The 15,078-nt window shown below is 36.1% G+C and overlaps 2 protein-coding genes across 2 annotated transcripts in view; one reads left to right on the top strand and one right to left on the bottom strand.

The window, feature by feature from the left end:
- The window catches only part of LOC117980919 (probable C-mannosyltransferase DPY19L2), a 117,957-nt gene that overhangs the window by 6,261 nt on the left and 96,618 nt on the right, over positions 1-15,078 (top strand). Inside the window, 1 exon segment of the mRNA XM_055115830.1 lies at positions 892-1,029. Coding sequence (XP_054971805.1) covers positions 892-1,029 — 138 coding nt within the window.
- LOC129398410 (protein S100-A11-like) lies at positions 4,491-15,067 on the bottom strand. Its single transcript, XM_055115829.2, has one exon. It carries the CDS (start codon positions 10,824-10,826, stop codon positions 10,512-10,514), a length of 315 nt encoding a protein of 104 aa, XP_054971804.1. The 5' UTR covers positions 10,827-15,067; the 3' UTR covers positions 4,491-10,511.

Genomic DNA, 15,078 nt, shown 5'->3' with positions numbered 1-15,078 from the left:
ATTCATATTTTGCCAATCAACTATGAGGTAATGGCCTTTCAGACATGAGCTAAAACAGACCTGTAATTTAGTAGTTACTGGTGTTGGATGAGGCAGATATGATTATAGCATATAGCATTTTTTAGGGAGAATGCATTTTAAACAATGTGGCCCTTTTTTGCTTTTAGATTTTAGGAGTGAAAGCAAGAAATTGTTGGGGAAATAAGACACAACATGCTGTTGTTAATCCATGAATTTTAACTCAACAGCACTTTTACTATCCCAATGAAGCCTTTATTTTATATGCTGAAGTATAAGACACTAAAATAATCTGCTTTTTAGTACATAGCATTTGTGAGCAACAATAGTCAATTGACATTGAGCTTTCACTTTGCACAGAGGATTAGATGGAGCTATGAATTAAGCTAGAAGCACTGGATTCCTTGCCGTGATGCTTATGGTCATTATATTTTATTTCCTAAGAGCATGGGAAAAAAAGTAATTTTCTATATGCAAAGTTGTACAGAGGCATGAAGGCATCCCTGTTTATGATAGAATTAATCAGATGTCAACCTTCAAGCATCTCAAATGTGGGGGATAAAACCAGATTTGGGAAAATCAAACATACACTGTCTACACATTTTAAGACATTATTAGAGAAACTCTTTAAATTGTTTGACCATCCCTCCAACTCTTTAGTTTGAAAGCCTATAGAAAATGTGAAAGAATAGTACAGTGATCACCTGAAAATACGTGCTTTTTAAAGTCCAAGGATGCAAAATAGCGAGCAGTGATTAAGAAGTCTTATTATTAACTTTTTTTTCAGAAAAAAAGTTCTAAAGAAGTGATAAAAATAAATATTTTAAAGTTTTAATTACATTGACAATATGTGCCTTTTTTTTTAAAAAAAAGGGACTTTATTATTCCTACTTCAAGACCATCATTGAAGCACCTTCATTTTTGGAAGGACTGTGGATGATTATGAATGACAGGCTTACTGAATATCCTCTTGTAATTAATACAGTAAAACGCTTCCATCTTTATCCAGAGGTGAGTCATAATTTGAGACAAATAATATTTGTAGAGTGATCCTCTTTGTCAGATAAAAATAGTAAGCACAATCTTGTTAAGAAAGGGAGGGGACGTTTCAGGTTTATTAATTGTATGTATCCTTATAGTTGAGTAGAATATCATAAGTTCCTCTCTTAAAATTTAAAGACCCCAGAAACTGTTCTCTCATGAACTCAAAGAATGAACCTTAGTGTGTAAATAATGGCCAGGGTAATAGAGAAGCGCAATGGAAAAGAGAGTCATGGGAGCCAAAAAATTCTAAATAGGGATGGGCTTTTGGCTTTGGACACCTCATGGGTGAGCACGATGACCACGTGAAGGGACAGTGAGAGTGATGAGCTTGAATAGTGATCTTGGAGTTACGTTAGTAAAGTAAGATTTATTTAGTCACACAGCCAGAAATCTATTACTATTTTCCAACACTTAGCCTAAAAGAGTATGGTTGTTATAGTAGTCTATAAATGCTAGAAATTTGAAAAACGGAGACAAAATTAGTGAACTCAGTTTGTGAACTCAAGATAAATGCTAAATTTGACACCATAGTAAATACTACTGTTGAGTTTAAAGTTGTCTCAGAATCCAGCATATTAATGAAAAGTTACTGCTTTCTAGTCCTTTATTCATATTTTATAGCTTTTAAAAATTATTATTCTTTAGATTTTGAAATGCTTAAAACTACAGACTTAGAAAATAATATTCAAATATGTGTGATCAACCATCTAAAATAAATAAATGCTAATCTTTGTCATTTTTGCATCAGCTATTTTAAAATAATTAAAATATTATAAATACAGTTAAAATCACCTTTGTTCTGCACCTAGTCCAACTTATACCTTTATTAAAATTTGGTGTGTGTATCCATCCAATCTCTGTTTTCAGAGATTGTTTTATTATATGCTTTTAAGTCCACATAAATGATCTCATACTGAATGTGTCACTGTAGGATTTTTTTCTTCAAAATTGTATTTTTGAACTTACTGTATATATATATTTCTTTAATTTTAACCGTTTTATGAATTGTAAAGTTTATGTATTTCCCCATCTTAATATATTATTTCCAATTTTTTGATTACAAGCAATGTAATCTAAAATGTACATTTTTGTATGGTTTTCTTCTGTATATGTGCAATATTTTGTCTAGGATATATACCTAGAAATGGAATTGTTGTTATAGAGTGTGTGCTTTTTCAGCTTTACCAGATATTGGTAAATTGCTGTCTGAAGCAAATGTGGCAGTTCACACTGCTGTCTAGAATTTTCTCATATCCTTATTAGATTTTGAATTGTCAGACCCTGTGATTTTTACTCTTATGATGGCTGTGATATGCTTTTTTTTAAATTTGTTCTTCCCTTATTATTTATGGGGATAAATATATTTCCGTGTTTAATAAACATTTGGATTTGTTCTTCTATCAACAACATATATAAATCTTTGTCACCAAATCAGCTTTTTTGAGGTATGACTTACATGTAATACAATGTGCCAATTTTGAGTGTACCATTCTCTGAGTTTTGACAAATGTATGAAGCTATATATCCATCACCACAATTGAGTTACAAAACATTTTCGGAATGCCAAAAAATGCTCCATTGTGGTAACTGTCTTTTCCCCCATTGAATTAATTGTCTCGGTACAATCGTTGAAAATTGGTTGACCACATTATATGTGAATCTGTTTCTGGACTCTGTTATTCTCTTGATCTATAATTATGCCAATACCACACTGTCTTGATTACTGTAACTTTAGAATAAATCTTGAAAGTAGATAGTTCTCCAACTTTTTCCTTTTTAAAATTGCATTTCTATCTAAATATTAGGGTCAGCTTATTAATTTCTCAAAAAAAACCTGCTGTGATTTTGATTGGGATTATGTTGGATTTGTACATGTATTTGGGAAGAATTGACATCTTAACAATATTGAATTTTCCAATCCATGATCATGGTATAGATCTCCATTTTGTTGATTATTTTTAATTTGTCTCAGCAATGTTTTGTATTTTTTCAATGTACAGTCTTCCCCAGTACTCTTTTATTATAAATGGTATTATTTTAAAATTTTTATTTTTCCATTTTTTGTTGCTTTTGAATAGAAATATAGTTGATTTTGAATATTAACTTTGTACCTGCATCTCGATGAAGTCAGTGGTTCTAGTAGCTTTTTTGTAGAATCCTTTGGATTTTTCTATGCACATGATGATATAGTCTGTAATTAAAAGCAGTTTTACTTTCCAGTAGATATACCCTAAATGTTTTTAAACAGCTTTATTGAGGTATAATTGACATATGATAGCTGGTCATATAGATGAAGTGTAAAGTTTGATTAGTTTTGGCCCACCTGCAAAACCATCACCAGTCAAGACGATGAGCATATGCCTCATCCCAAAGTTTCCCTGTGCTCCTTGGTAATCCCTCCTTCCTTCGTCTCTCTTTGCCCACATCCCATCCCTAGGAAACCACTAATATTCTTTTTGTCATTATGGTTTAGTTTGCATTATGGTTTAGTTTGCAGTATGGTTATTTTATAGAAATAGAAACAGAGTTGTTCTGTGCCTAGGTCTTAATGTATGCAGTTGACTGAGTGATGACACAAATAGATCAGTGCCGCTAAAGAAGAATTTATGAGTAATAATTTCTTGGAGAAGAGGACAAGTCACATCACACAGAGCCACAGGAGAAAGACAGTTTGGTCAGGCAGAAGCAGGACTGAGGGTAAAGCCTAGACCATCGCTTTTATTGGGGTTTCTATGGGAAAGGCAAAACCGGGCAGAGTTTAAAAAAGAAAAGAAATAAACAAAATCAAAAGACAGTTGACAAACTGGGAGAAGATATTTGTTTGGTTTCTTTTTGTTTGTTTTGAGACAGAGTCTCACTTCATTGCCCAGGTTGAAGTGCAGTGGTGTGATCTCGGCTCCCTGCAGCCTCTGCCTGCTGGGTTCAAGCGATTCTCCAGCCTCAGCCTCCAAATAGCTGGGATTACAGATGTGCACCACCACGCCTGGCTAATTTTTATATTTTTAGTAGAAACGGGGTTTCACCATGTTAGCCAGGCTGGTCTCAAACTCCTGGCCTCCAGTGATCCTCCTGCCTCGGCCTCCCAAAGTGCTGGGATTACAGGCATGAGCCGCCATGCCTGGCCAGGAGAAAATATTTGTAATATATCTCACAGATAAAGGGCTAATACACCTAATATATAAAGAACTCTTAATTCTTTATATATTTAGCTTCTGGAGGCTTCAGGTGTCAATTTGGTGATGAAGAGAGCTGGAATGATGACACTCTCATTCCTACAAGGAAAACAGCTGAAGAAACTGCAAGATATAACACCTTTTCTTGAACCCTTCAGAAAACTGAGGTCAGAGGACAACCAACGCAAAATTTCAAGAAGGACCGTTGCCTGCAGAAAGCACAAAGAACTGAGCATTCTGGAATAGGAACTGCTTGACTGAGATAGATGCTTTTGAATGCCATATAAGCTGGTACAAAGATTAAACCAGAAATTTTTTTAATGAACTGCTACAGGCTTATTGTGAGCTGGTATGAAATGTGAAGGTGAGCAGGCTCTGTCAGGGAAGATTGGGGAAGTATTTAGAGAAAGCTTTCCCTATGGTGCTGGCTAGGGGACAGGAAAAGCAATCATTGCTCAGACTCTGCTCACACCCATGTTGTGAAATCTCTCCTAAGGAAAAGAAAGCCATGATCTGCAGGGAGAATGGTATCAAACCCATTGTCTGAGGACACTGGTGGGTATCCAGTGAAGCTGGTGAAAGAGAACAGGCAGGAAAAAAAAAACCTAAATGTTAAAAAAACAGTCACATTCCTTGAGGAGGGAACACTTATGAAGGGTACAGCCCCCAAATCACAAATTCACAGTACCTGTCTAAGATTGAGGCTTAATTGGAACATCAGAAAACCTGTCACTCTTCCCCCATTACATTAACAAGCCTTTGGTAAAAATCACAGTGGAATGTGACTGAGTGAGTTTTGCAAGGCATTTTCTTTCTAGGGAGCAGCAAAAAGGAAAACCCAAAACCAAGTTCAAAACAAGGTACCACTAGAGGAATTTGAAATCGCTAGTGTCCATAGCGGCAACAAACTCCAGCTTTGGTAACTATAGCAATTACAAACTTCAAATCCAGCCCACCCTAACTAGATTAACACAAATCCCTACAATAAAGACCTAACGGTAAGAAAGATGTTCTTAATTTCAAGCATAAAAATACTGACCTCTATGTCTACTGTCTTATACAACATGTCTAACTTTCAGCAAAAATTATGAGGCATACCTAAAGGTAAGAAAAAGCACAGTCCGAAGAGACAGAGCAGTCATCAGGCGGACCCAAAGAAGATACAGATACTGGAACAACTGGACAGGAGATTTAAGTAACTATGATTAATATTTTAAACACCCAAATGGAAAAGACAGATGATATGCAAGATCAGATAGATAATTTTAGCAGAGTTGGACACTGTAAGAATCAAAGGGAAATGATAGAAATAAAAAAAAATGAAGTAAAAATTGCCTTACATGAGCTCATCAGCAGATACAGCACAGCAGAAGAAATAATCAATGAGTTTGAAGATAGGTCAATAGGAATGCAAAGAGAATAAAAAGTGGAGGAAGGAAATGATAGAACATCTAAGAGCTGTGACACCATATCACATATTCTAATATATGCATAATTAGAATCCCAGTGGGAGAGGAAAGGATGAGGAAGAATAAACATTTGAAAAATAAATGACTGAGAATTTTCCAAAATTAGTGACAGATACCAAACCACAGATCCAAGAAACTCAGAGAACATCAAAAAGGATAAATATCAAACAAATGCATGAATGAATAGATAAACAAACCAAACATGCATATGCAAACCTAGGGGTAAATGTAAACACATTAAAGAGTATGAGACAGAGACTATCTCACAAAGCCTAAAATACTTATCGTCTGGCTCTTTATAGGAAAAGCTTGCTGACCTCTTATCTAACAGAATGAATAGACTAGGGATATAATGTGAGTTTCTTGGGCAGCACCAAGGGCTTCATTTGAGGTGGATGGTCTTGAATTGAGAACAAAACCAGCCAACAGAATTGTGTTCCTCCAGCTATAATCAGATTCCCAAGTATAAACACGGAGAAAATGGAGAGTTGGATTTAATCATGTTGGGTCAGCTTTCCCTTGGATGTAGAAAGCCAAAAAGAACATTGCTCGTGGCCTTCCAGCAATGTCAGCAGCAACAACAACAAAAGCCAGACAGTCTTCAAATTTACAACTTTTCCTGAAGCAGTCAGGGAGCTGAGGTCACAGGGCAATCAAATAACCCAAAATAAATTAAAAAGATAAAGCATGTGCAAGGAGAACAGAAACAAGCATTTAATTACATGGGTCATGCCACTAGACACAATGGTAAAGAATTCAGCTCAAATTGTTCACCAGTCAGTCGGTAAATGCCTAGTGTGGGTTAGCAAGGGTATTTGCAATTGCTTACAGACATTTTTACACAGACCTCATAAGGTGCTGACAAAAGATTAGCAAGAGTGCTCAGAAAGCATCCTCCATGGTAAAGCCTGGGAGAACAGGAGCCACTTAAAGAAAGGCATGAAACCCACCCACCCCCCTCTTCCTTATCTCCCCTATAAGTCTTACACTCTATTATCTTAAACTGCTGGGGGGAAGGTAACAAACAATGTCCTTTTCACATTACTGGTACAAAAATAGGCCACAGGCCCTGATATGGTCCTTGAGCCTTTTGCTAACCCCTTGATGCCCGTTTCCATATCTTCTCTCTCCAGTTATCCCAAACCTCCTGTCCCCCTTTCACTCTCAGCAAATGACCTTGTTTTCTACTGTTTTCCCGGGCCTATTATGTATTTCCTAGCTGTATCCCAGGTGCCTACTTCCTGGAATATGGAGTTGATTCAATATCATATTTGTTGAATGAATGAAACTATGCAAATTTCCTCGTGCTACATACTCAGTAGTCAATAGATACAACCTAAGCACAACCAAAATTAGGTTTATCTGTATCCTTACCTGCATTTGGTATTGTCACTATTTTTTATTTTACTTATTCTTACACATATGTAGTGATGTATCATTATGGTTTTAATTTGCATTTCCCTATTGGCTAATGATGGTGTACATCTTTTTGTGCTTATTTGCCATCCGTATGTGAAACGTGTCTTTATGTATTTTGCTCCATTTCTATTTGAATTGTTTGTTTTATGAATTTTGGATCTTAGGATGTTCCTTACATATTATAGATGCTAATTATTTTTCATATATATGGCTTGCAAATATATTTTCCCAGTCTGTAGCTTGCCTTTTCATTCTCTTAAACAGGGTCTTTTGTATAGTGTTGTTGAGTTTGTCTCAATTTTGGGGGAATTTCTGTCTAGTTCTTCTATCAACTAAAAGAATTAGTTGAAAATACTAATTCTAGTTTTTTGACAGAGGGATTCTGAAGTCTGCTAGTAAAATTAGGTATATGTACATTTCTCCATTGACACCTATCTGTTTTTCTTCACATATTTTGTAGCTCTATGTTTGGCGCATATGCATTTAGGATTGCAGGGTCTTCTTGTTGAATTTTTAAAAAAATAATTTAACGATGACTTTTTCTTCCTTCTCTGATAATTTTGCTTCCTCTGAAGTGTGCTTTTTTCTGATAATGACATCGTCACTTCTGCTTTCTTTTCATTACTGTATGTATGATAAATTCATCATTGTCCATCCTTTCACTTTCAGCCTGACTTTATTATTATATTTGAAGCGAGGTCCTTGTAAACGGTTGGGTAATATTTTTAAATCCAATTTGTCAGTGTATCTCTTAATTGGTATGTTTACCAATTGACCACTTACATTTAATATAGTTATTAATATGTTAGAGTTTAAGTCTGTGATTTTATTTTGTGGTTTCTATTCTTGGTTTTCAATTTCTGTTTGCTTTTATTTTAACCTTCTTGTGGCAGAACATTTCATTTGAACATTGTTTAGAGTTATATTTTGATTTATCTATTTTTTAAATATATCACTTTACAAAGCTTTTTTTAGTGGTTCTAGCGATTGTATTAACACAATTTATTACAATCTGTTGCTGCTGTCATTTTACTGTATGTTTTAATCATCAAACTTATTTTAAACTCAAGTTTTACACATATTTTATAAACTCAGGAAGAAAGTGAAAGCCTGTTTTATTTTATCCATGTTTTTTATTTCTTCCTCTTTGATGTTCTAACATTCCTTCTTTTATCATTTCATTTCGGTTTAGGGGATTTTCTCTAGCTACACTTTTAGAATAGATGTCTATTGTAAAAGTTCTGCTGGCTGCATTTTTTTTTTATACTTTAAGTTTTAGGGTACATGTGCACATTGTGCATTTTTTGTTTAATTTTTAAATTTTTTAAAAATTTTTTTTAGTTTTTCTTAACTCAGAGAATGCAGTTTCTTTTCATTACTGAAGGATATTTTTGCTGGAGATAGGATTCTGGGTCGATAGTTCCTTTCTTTCAGCATTCAGCAAGTGTTGTGCCATTTTGTTCTGGCCCTCCATAGTTTCTAATGAGAAATCTGCTGTTAGTTGAATTCTTTTTCTCCTTTAGGTAAGGTTTTGTTTCTCTCTTGTTGGTTTCAGTATTTTTTTAAATTTAGTCTTCAAAAGTGTATCAAAGTATAATGTTCAAAGTTCAAATGTTTTCTAAAGTATGTTGTGTTTTAGTGTGGATTTGTTTAGATTTTTTCTGTTTGAGATTTGCTCAGCTCCTTGAATATTTAGGTTTATATCTTTTGCCATATATGGGAAGTCCAGTCATTATTTCTTTTTCTTTCTTTTTTTATTTATTTATGTATGTATTTATTTATTTATTTTGAGACAGGATCTCACTCTGTCGCCCAGGCTGGAGTGCAGTGGTGAAATCTCAGCTCACTGCAACCTCTGACTCCTGGAATCAAGGGATCTGCCCACCTCAGCCTCCTGAGATGCGCAACCACCATACCTGGCTAATTTTTCTGAATTTTTTGTAGACATGGGGTTTTACTATGTTGCTCAGGCTGGTCTCGAACTCCTGGACTCAAGCAATCTGCCTGCCCTGACCACCCAAACTGCTGGGATTACAGGCATGAACCACCGGGACGAGTCTCCTTGAATTCTTTTTCAGCCCTGCCTCTTTCCCGTCTCCTTCCAAGACTCCAGTGACATGAATGTAGGATCCTTTGTTAAAGTTCCACAGGTCCCTAGGGCTGTTTTGTTTGTTTATTCTGTTAGCATCTGATTTTTCTCTTTCGCTCAGATTGAGTAATTTCTATTTTTCTGTCTTCTAGTTTACTGGTTATTTTCTTCTATCTCTGCCATTCTCCTCTTGTGCCATCCATTAAGGTTTTTTATTTTGATTATTTTATTTTTGAGTTCTGAAAATTTTGACTTTTCTTTATGTGTTCTATTTTTCTGCTGACACTTTTTCTTCTTCCAACTTCTATTTTAGGTTCATGGGATACATGTGTGGGTTTGCTGAATAGGTAAATTGCATGCAGTGGGGGTTTGGTGTATGGAGTATTTTGGCACCCAGGTAATAAGCATAGTACTCAATACGCAGTTATTCAATCTTCACCCTCCTCATACCCTTCACCCTCAAGTAGGCCCCAGTGTCTGTTGTTCCCTTCTTTGTGTCCATGTGTACTCAGTGTTTAGCTTCGCTTATAAGTGAGAACACACAGTATTTAGTTTTCCGTTCCTGCATTAATTCACTTAGCATACTGGCCTCTAACTCCTTCCATGTTGCTGCAAAGGACATTATCTTGTTCTTTATAATGGCTGCGTAATATTCATGGGGTATATATGCCACCACATTTTCTTTATCCGTTCCACTATTGATGGCATTTAGGTTGATTCCATGTCTTTGCTATTTGCTATTGTGAATAGTGCTGCAGTGAACATACATGTGCATGTGTCTTTATGGTAGGCTAATTTATATTCCTTTGGGTATATACCTAGTAATGGGGTTGCTGGGTCAAATGGTAGTTCAGTTTTAAGTTCTCTGAGAAATTTCCAAACTGCTTTCCACAGTGTTTGAACTAGTTTACGTTCCCACCAGCAGTGTATATGCATCCACTTTTCTCCACAACCTCACCAGCATCTGTTATTTTTTGACTTTTTAATAATAGCCATTCCGATTGGGTTAGTGTGGTTTTGATTTGCATTTCTGTAATGATTAGTGATGTTGAACACTTTTTCATATGATTGATGGCCACATAAATATCTAATTTTGAGAAATTTGTGTTTGTGTCCTTCACCCACTTTTTTTTTTCATGTTTTAAAAAAGTGACATTGTGTTATTACTATCCACAGGTGGGGCCTGCATGATGTGGTTGGTATGCTGGGCTCAGGGGACATGTGGGCTGTGAGGAGGAGATGATGACAGAAAGGCTGGAAGGAAAGGGGGTGGGTTTGAAGGCCAGGCCCAAGGGGTCCTCAGGTCCACTTCTGGGAAGGGACAGCCTTGAGGAAGGAGTCATGGCAAGCCACAGCTAGGCCACCAATCAGATTAAGAAATTTTGGGAAATCTAACTGCCTATCACTGCTGACATCCAGTTTCTTCATGCGATCAAGGACACCGGGGTCCTTCTGGTTCTTTGTAAAGGCAGCCAGCTCTGTATTCATGAAGCTTAGGAACTCTGTCTTGGAGAGATTGCAGTTGTAACCATCCTTTCCAGCATACTTCTGGAAAACAGCAATCAGGGACTGAATGCACCACGCAGTCTCTGTAGGGCCGGAGATTTTTGCCATGTTGGAGCTGAGCAAGGCATGGGAGGCTGTGACTGGGAGTGGCACGGAGTACCCATTTTTTAATGGGTTTTTTTTTTTACTTTCGATTTGTTCCTTATGGATTCTGGATATTAGACCTTTGTCAGATGAACAGTTTGCAAATATTTTCTCCCTTTCTGTAGGTTGTCTGTTTACTCTCTTGGTAGTTTCTTTTGCTATGCAGAAGCTCTTTAATTTAATTAGGTTGCATTTGTCAATCTTTGTTTTGTTACAATTGCTTTTGGCATCTTCGTCATGAAATTTTTGCCAGGGTCTATGTCCAGAATGGTATTTTCTATGTTTTCTTCTAGGGTTTTCATTGTTTTAGGTTTTACATTTCAGTCTTTAATTCATCTTGAGTTGATTTTTGTGTATGGGGAAAAGAAAGGTGAAGTTTCAGTCTTCTGCATATGGCTAGCCAGTTATCCCAGCATCATTTATTGAATAAGAAGTCCTTTTTCCTATTGACTTGTGTTATCAGGTTTGTTGAAAATCAGATGGTTCTAGGTGTGTGACTTTATTTCTGGGCTCTCTATTCTGTTCCATTGGTCTATGTGTGTGTTTTTGTGCTAGCACCATGCTGTTTTGGTTATTGTAGCCTTGAAATATAGCTTGAAGTTGGGTAGTATGATGCCTCTGGCTTTGTCCTTTTTGCTTAGGATTGCTTTGGCTATTTGAACTATTTTTTGGTTTCATATGTGTTTTATTTTATTTACTTATTTATTTATTTTAACCTTATTTACGTTGAAGGAGTATCCATATAAGTTTTAGAATAGTTTTTCTAATTATGTGAAAAATGTCATTGGTAGTTTGATAGGAATAGCATTGAATCTGTAAATTGGTTTTGGTAATATGGTGATTTTAACAATATTGAATCTTCCTATTCATGAGCATAGAATGTTTTTCCATTTGTTTTTATTGCCTCTGATTTCTTTCAGCAGTGTTTTGTAATTCTCATTGTAGAGATTTTTCTCCTCTCTAATTAGCTGTATTCCTAGGTATTCTTTTACAAGTTTTTTATTACTTTTTTGTGGCTATTGTGAATGAGATTGCATTCTTGATTTGGCTCCCAGCTTGGACATTGTTGGTGCATAGAAATACTACTGACTTTGGTACATTGATTTTACATCCAGAAAGTTTGCTGAAGTTTTAAAAAGACACATCTAGGAGCTTTTAGTCAGAGACTATGGGGCTTTCTAGGTATAAAATTATATTGTTTACAAAAAAGATAGTGTGAATTCCTGTCTTCCTATGTGGATTTATTTTCTTTCTTTCTTTTGCCTGATTGCTCTGGCTGGGCCCTCCAGTACTATGTTGAATAGGAATGGGGAGAGTAAACATCCTTTTGTTGTTCCAGTTCTCAAGGCAAATGCTTCTAGCTTTTGCCTGTTCAGTATGGTGTTGGCTATGGGTTTTTCATAGATGGCTCTTATAATTTTGAGGTATGTTCCTTCAATGCCTACTTTGTTGAAGGCTTTTAAAATGAAAGGATGTTGAATTTTATCAAAAGCCTTTTCTGCATCTATTTAGATAATCATGTGGGGTTTTTTTTAGTTCTTTTATGTGATCAATCATATTTATTGATTTGCCTGTGTTGAACCACCCTTGCATCCTAGGAATAAAGCCTACTTGATTGTGGTGGATTAGCTTTTTGATGTGCTGATGGATTCAGTATGCTAGTATTTTGTTGAGGATTTTGCATCTATGTTCATCAGAGATATTGGCCTGAAGTTTTCTTTTTTACATTGTGGCTTTGCCACATTTTGGCATCAGAATGATGTTAGCCTTATAGAATGAGTAAGGGAGGAATCCCTCAAGTTTTTGGAATAGTTTCAGTATGATTGGTATCCGCTCTCCTTATATGTCTGGTAGAATTTGGCTGTGAAGTCATCTGTTCCAGGGCTTTTTCTGGCTGGTAGGCTTTTTATTGGTGATTCAGTCTTGGAACTTGTTATTGGTCTATTCAGGGTTTTCATTTCTTCTTGGTTAAATCTTTGGAGGTTATATATTTCCAGGAATTTAGCCATTTCTTCTAGGTTTTCCAGTTTGTGTCCATAGAGTTGTTCGTAATAGTCTCTCAGAGTTTTTTGCTTTTCTACAGGGTCAATGGTAATATCTCTTTTGTCATTTTTGATTGTGTTTATTTGGGTCTTCTCTCTCTTTTTCTTTATTAGTCTAGCTGGTGATATATTAAATTTATTCTTTCAAAGAACCAACTTGTGGTTTGTTGATCTTTTGTATGGTGTTTTTTGTCTCAATTTCATTCAGTTCATCTCTGATTTGGTTATTTCTTGTCTTCTGCTAGATTTTGGGTTGTTTTGCTCTTATTTTTCTGGTTCCTCTAGGTGTGATGTTAGGTTGTTAATTTGAGATCTTTCTAACTTTTTGAAGTGGGCATTTAGCTCTGTAAATTTGCCTCTTAACACTGCTTTAGCTGTGTTCCAGCGATCCTGGTATGTTGTATCTTTATTTTCATTAGTTTCAAAGAATTTCTTGATTTCTACCTTAATTTCTTTGTTGACTCAAAAAGTCATTCAGGAGCAGGTTGTTTAAATTCCATGTAATTATGTGTTTTGAGAGATGTTCTTAGTATTGATTTCTGTTTTTTTGCTGAGACTATCTATTTCTCTGGTAAACTTTTCAATTTTTCCCTTTGTTTTAAGCATGCTCATTAGAGTATATTTATGATTGTTGCTTTAAAATCCTTGATAATGCTAATATTTCTTTCATCTCAGTATTGGAATCCATTTATTTCTCATTCAGTTTGAGATCTTTCTGGTTCCTGATGAGTGATTTTCACTTGAAACCTAGACATTATGAGTATTATGTCATGAGACTGGATTTTATTTAAACCTGCTATTTTAACTAGATACCTCTGGTATCACTCAAGCAAAGGAAGGGGAAAAGGAGGAAGGCACCATCTTGTTGCTTTCAGGATCACCTGAGGTCAGGAGTTTGAGACCAGCCTGGCCAACATGGTGAAACCCTGTCTCTACTAAATATACAAAAATTAGCCAGGCATGGTAGTGGGCACTTGTAATCCCAGCCACTTGGGAGGCTGAGGCGGGAGAATTGGCTTGAACCCAGGAGGAAGAGGTTGCAGTGAGCCAAGATCACGCCACTGCACTCCAGCCTGAGTGAAAAGAGTGAGACTCCATCCCCAGAAAAAAAAAAAAGCCCAGGGAAGGTGGAAGTCTAGCTTCCCCACTTGGCCTTTGTTTATATGGTAGGGGTAGAGCCACATTTTTTTTACTTTTGACTTTTTGGGTACTTTTTGTATATTTGTCTTAGTCTGTTTTGTGCTGTTTGAACAAAGTATCTGAGACTAGGTAATTTATAAAGAATAGAAATTTATATCTCACAATTATGGAGTCTAAGAATTCTGGAGTCCAAGGAAGTCCAAGATCAAGGCGCCAGCAGATTTGGTGTCTGGTGAAGGCTGCTCTCCGCTTCCAAGATGGTGCCTTGATGTTGCATCTTCTGAAGGAGAGGAACACTGTGTCCTCACATGGTAGACAGTAGGAGAGTAAGACAGCTTTAATCTCACTCATGAGGGGGGAGTCTTCATGGCCTAATCACCTCTTGCAGGTCCCATCTGTTAATACTATCACATTGGCCATTAAGTTTCAATACCTGAATTTTGGATGGGACACATTCAAACTATAGCAGTGCCCATTGGCATTTCTGGATTGCCAGCCTCTTTAACTCCAAATCTGAGAAAATGAGGCACAAAGAGAGCCCACGGAACTCATAACCATCTGAGTTATGGTACATTTCTAAATGTACATTTCTGCTTCTGGGCTCTACTCTATTGCAGTTATCTATTCGTCTATTGCTATGCCAATATCATAGTGTCTTTTTACATTAGCTTTATAATGCAGCAACAATTGATAGTGCACATCCTCCTTTTTCAAGAATACCTTGACTGTATTTGGCCCTTTGCATTTCTGAATAACTTTTAAATCAGCTCATCAAAGTCAACAAAAAATATGTTGGAATTTTGACTGGTAGAGCATTGAATCTATAAAGCTTTTTAATATCAAAACATGCGGTGTTTGGTTTTTTGTCCTTGCGATAGTTTGCCGAGAATGATGGTTTCCAGCTTCATCCATGTCCCTACAAAGGACATGAACTCATCCTTTTTTATGGCTGCATAGTATTCCATGGTATGTATTATTATTATTATGATGATGATGATGATGATGAAGAGAATGTATTTACCTCAATTATCTCT

This window comes from Pan paniscus, chromosome 6 (assembly GCF_029289425.2).
Source record: "Pan paniscus chromosome 6, NHGRI_mPanPan1-v2.0_pri, whole genome shotgun sequence".
Classification (NCBI taxonomy): domain Eukaryota; kingdom Metazoa; phylum Chordata; class Mammalia; order Primates; family Hominidae; genus Pan; species Pan paniscus.
This window is presented reverse-complemented; position numbering and strand designations above follow the sequence as displayed.

Excerpts from the sequence above, each read along its gene's own strand:
- LOC129398410 (XM_055115829.2), bottom strand. The coding sequence starts at position 10,826 with ATGGCAAAAATCTCCGGCCCTACAGAGACTGCGTGGTGCATTCAGTCC.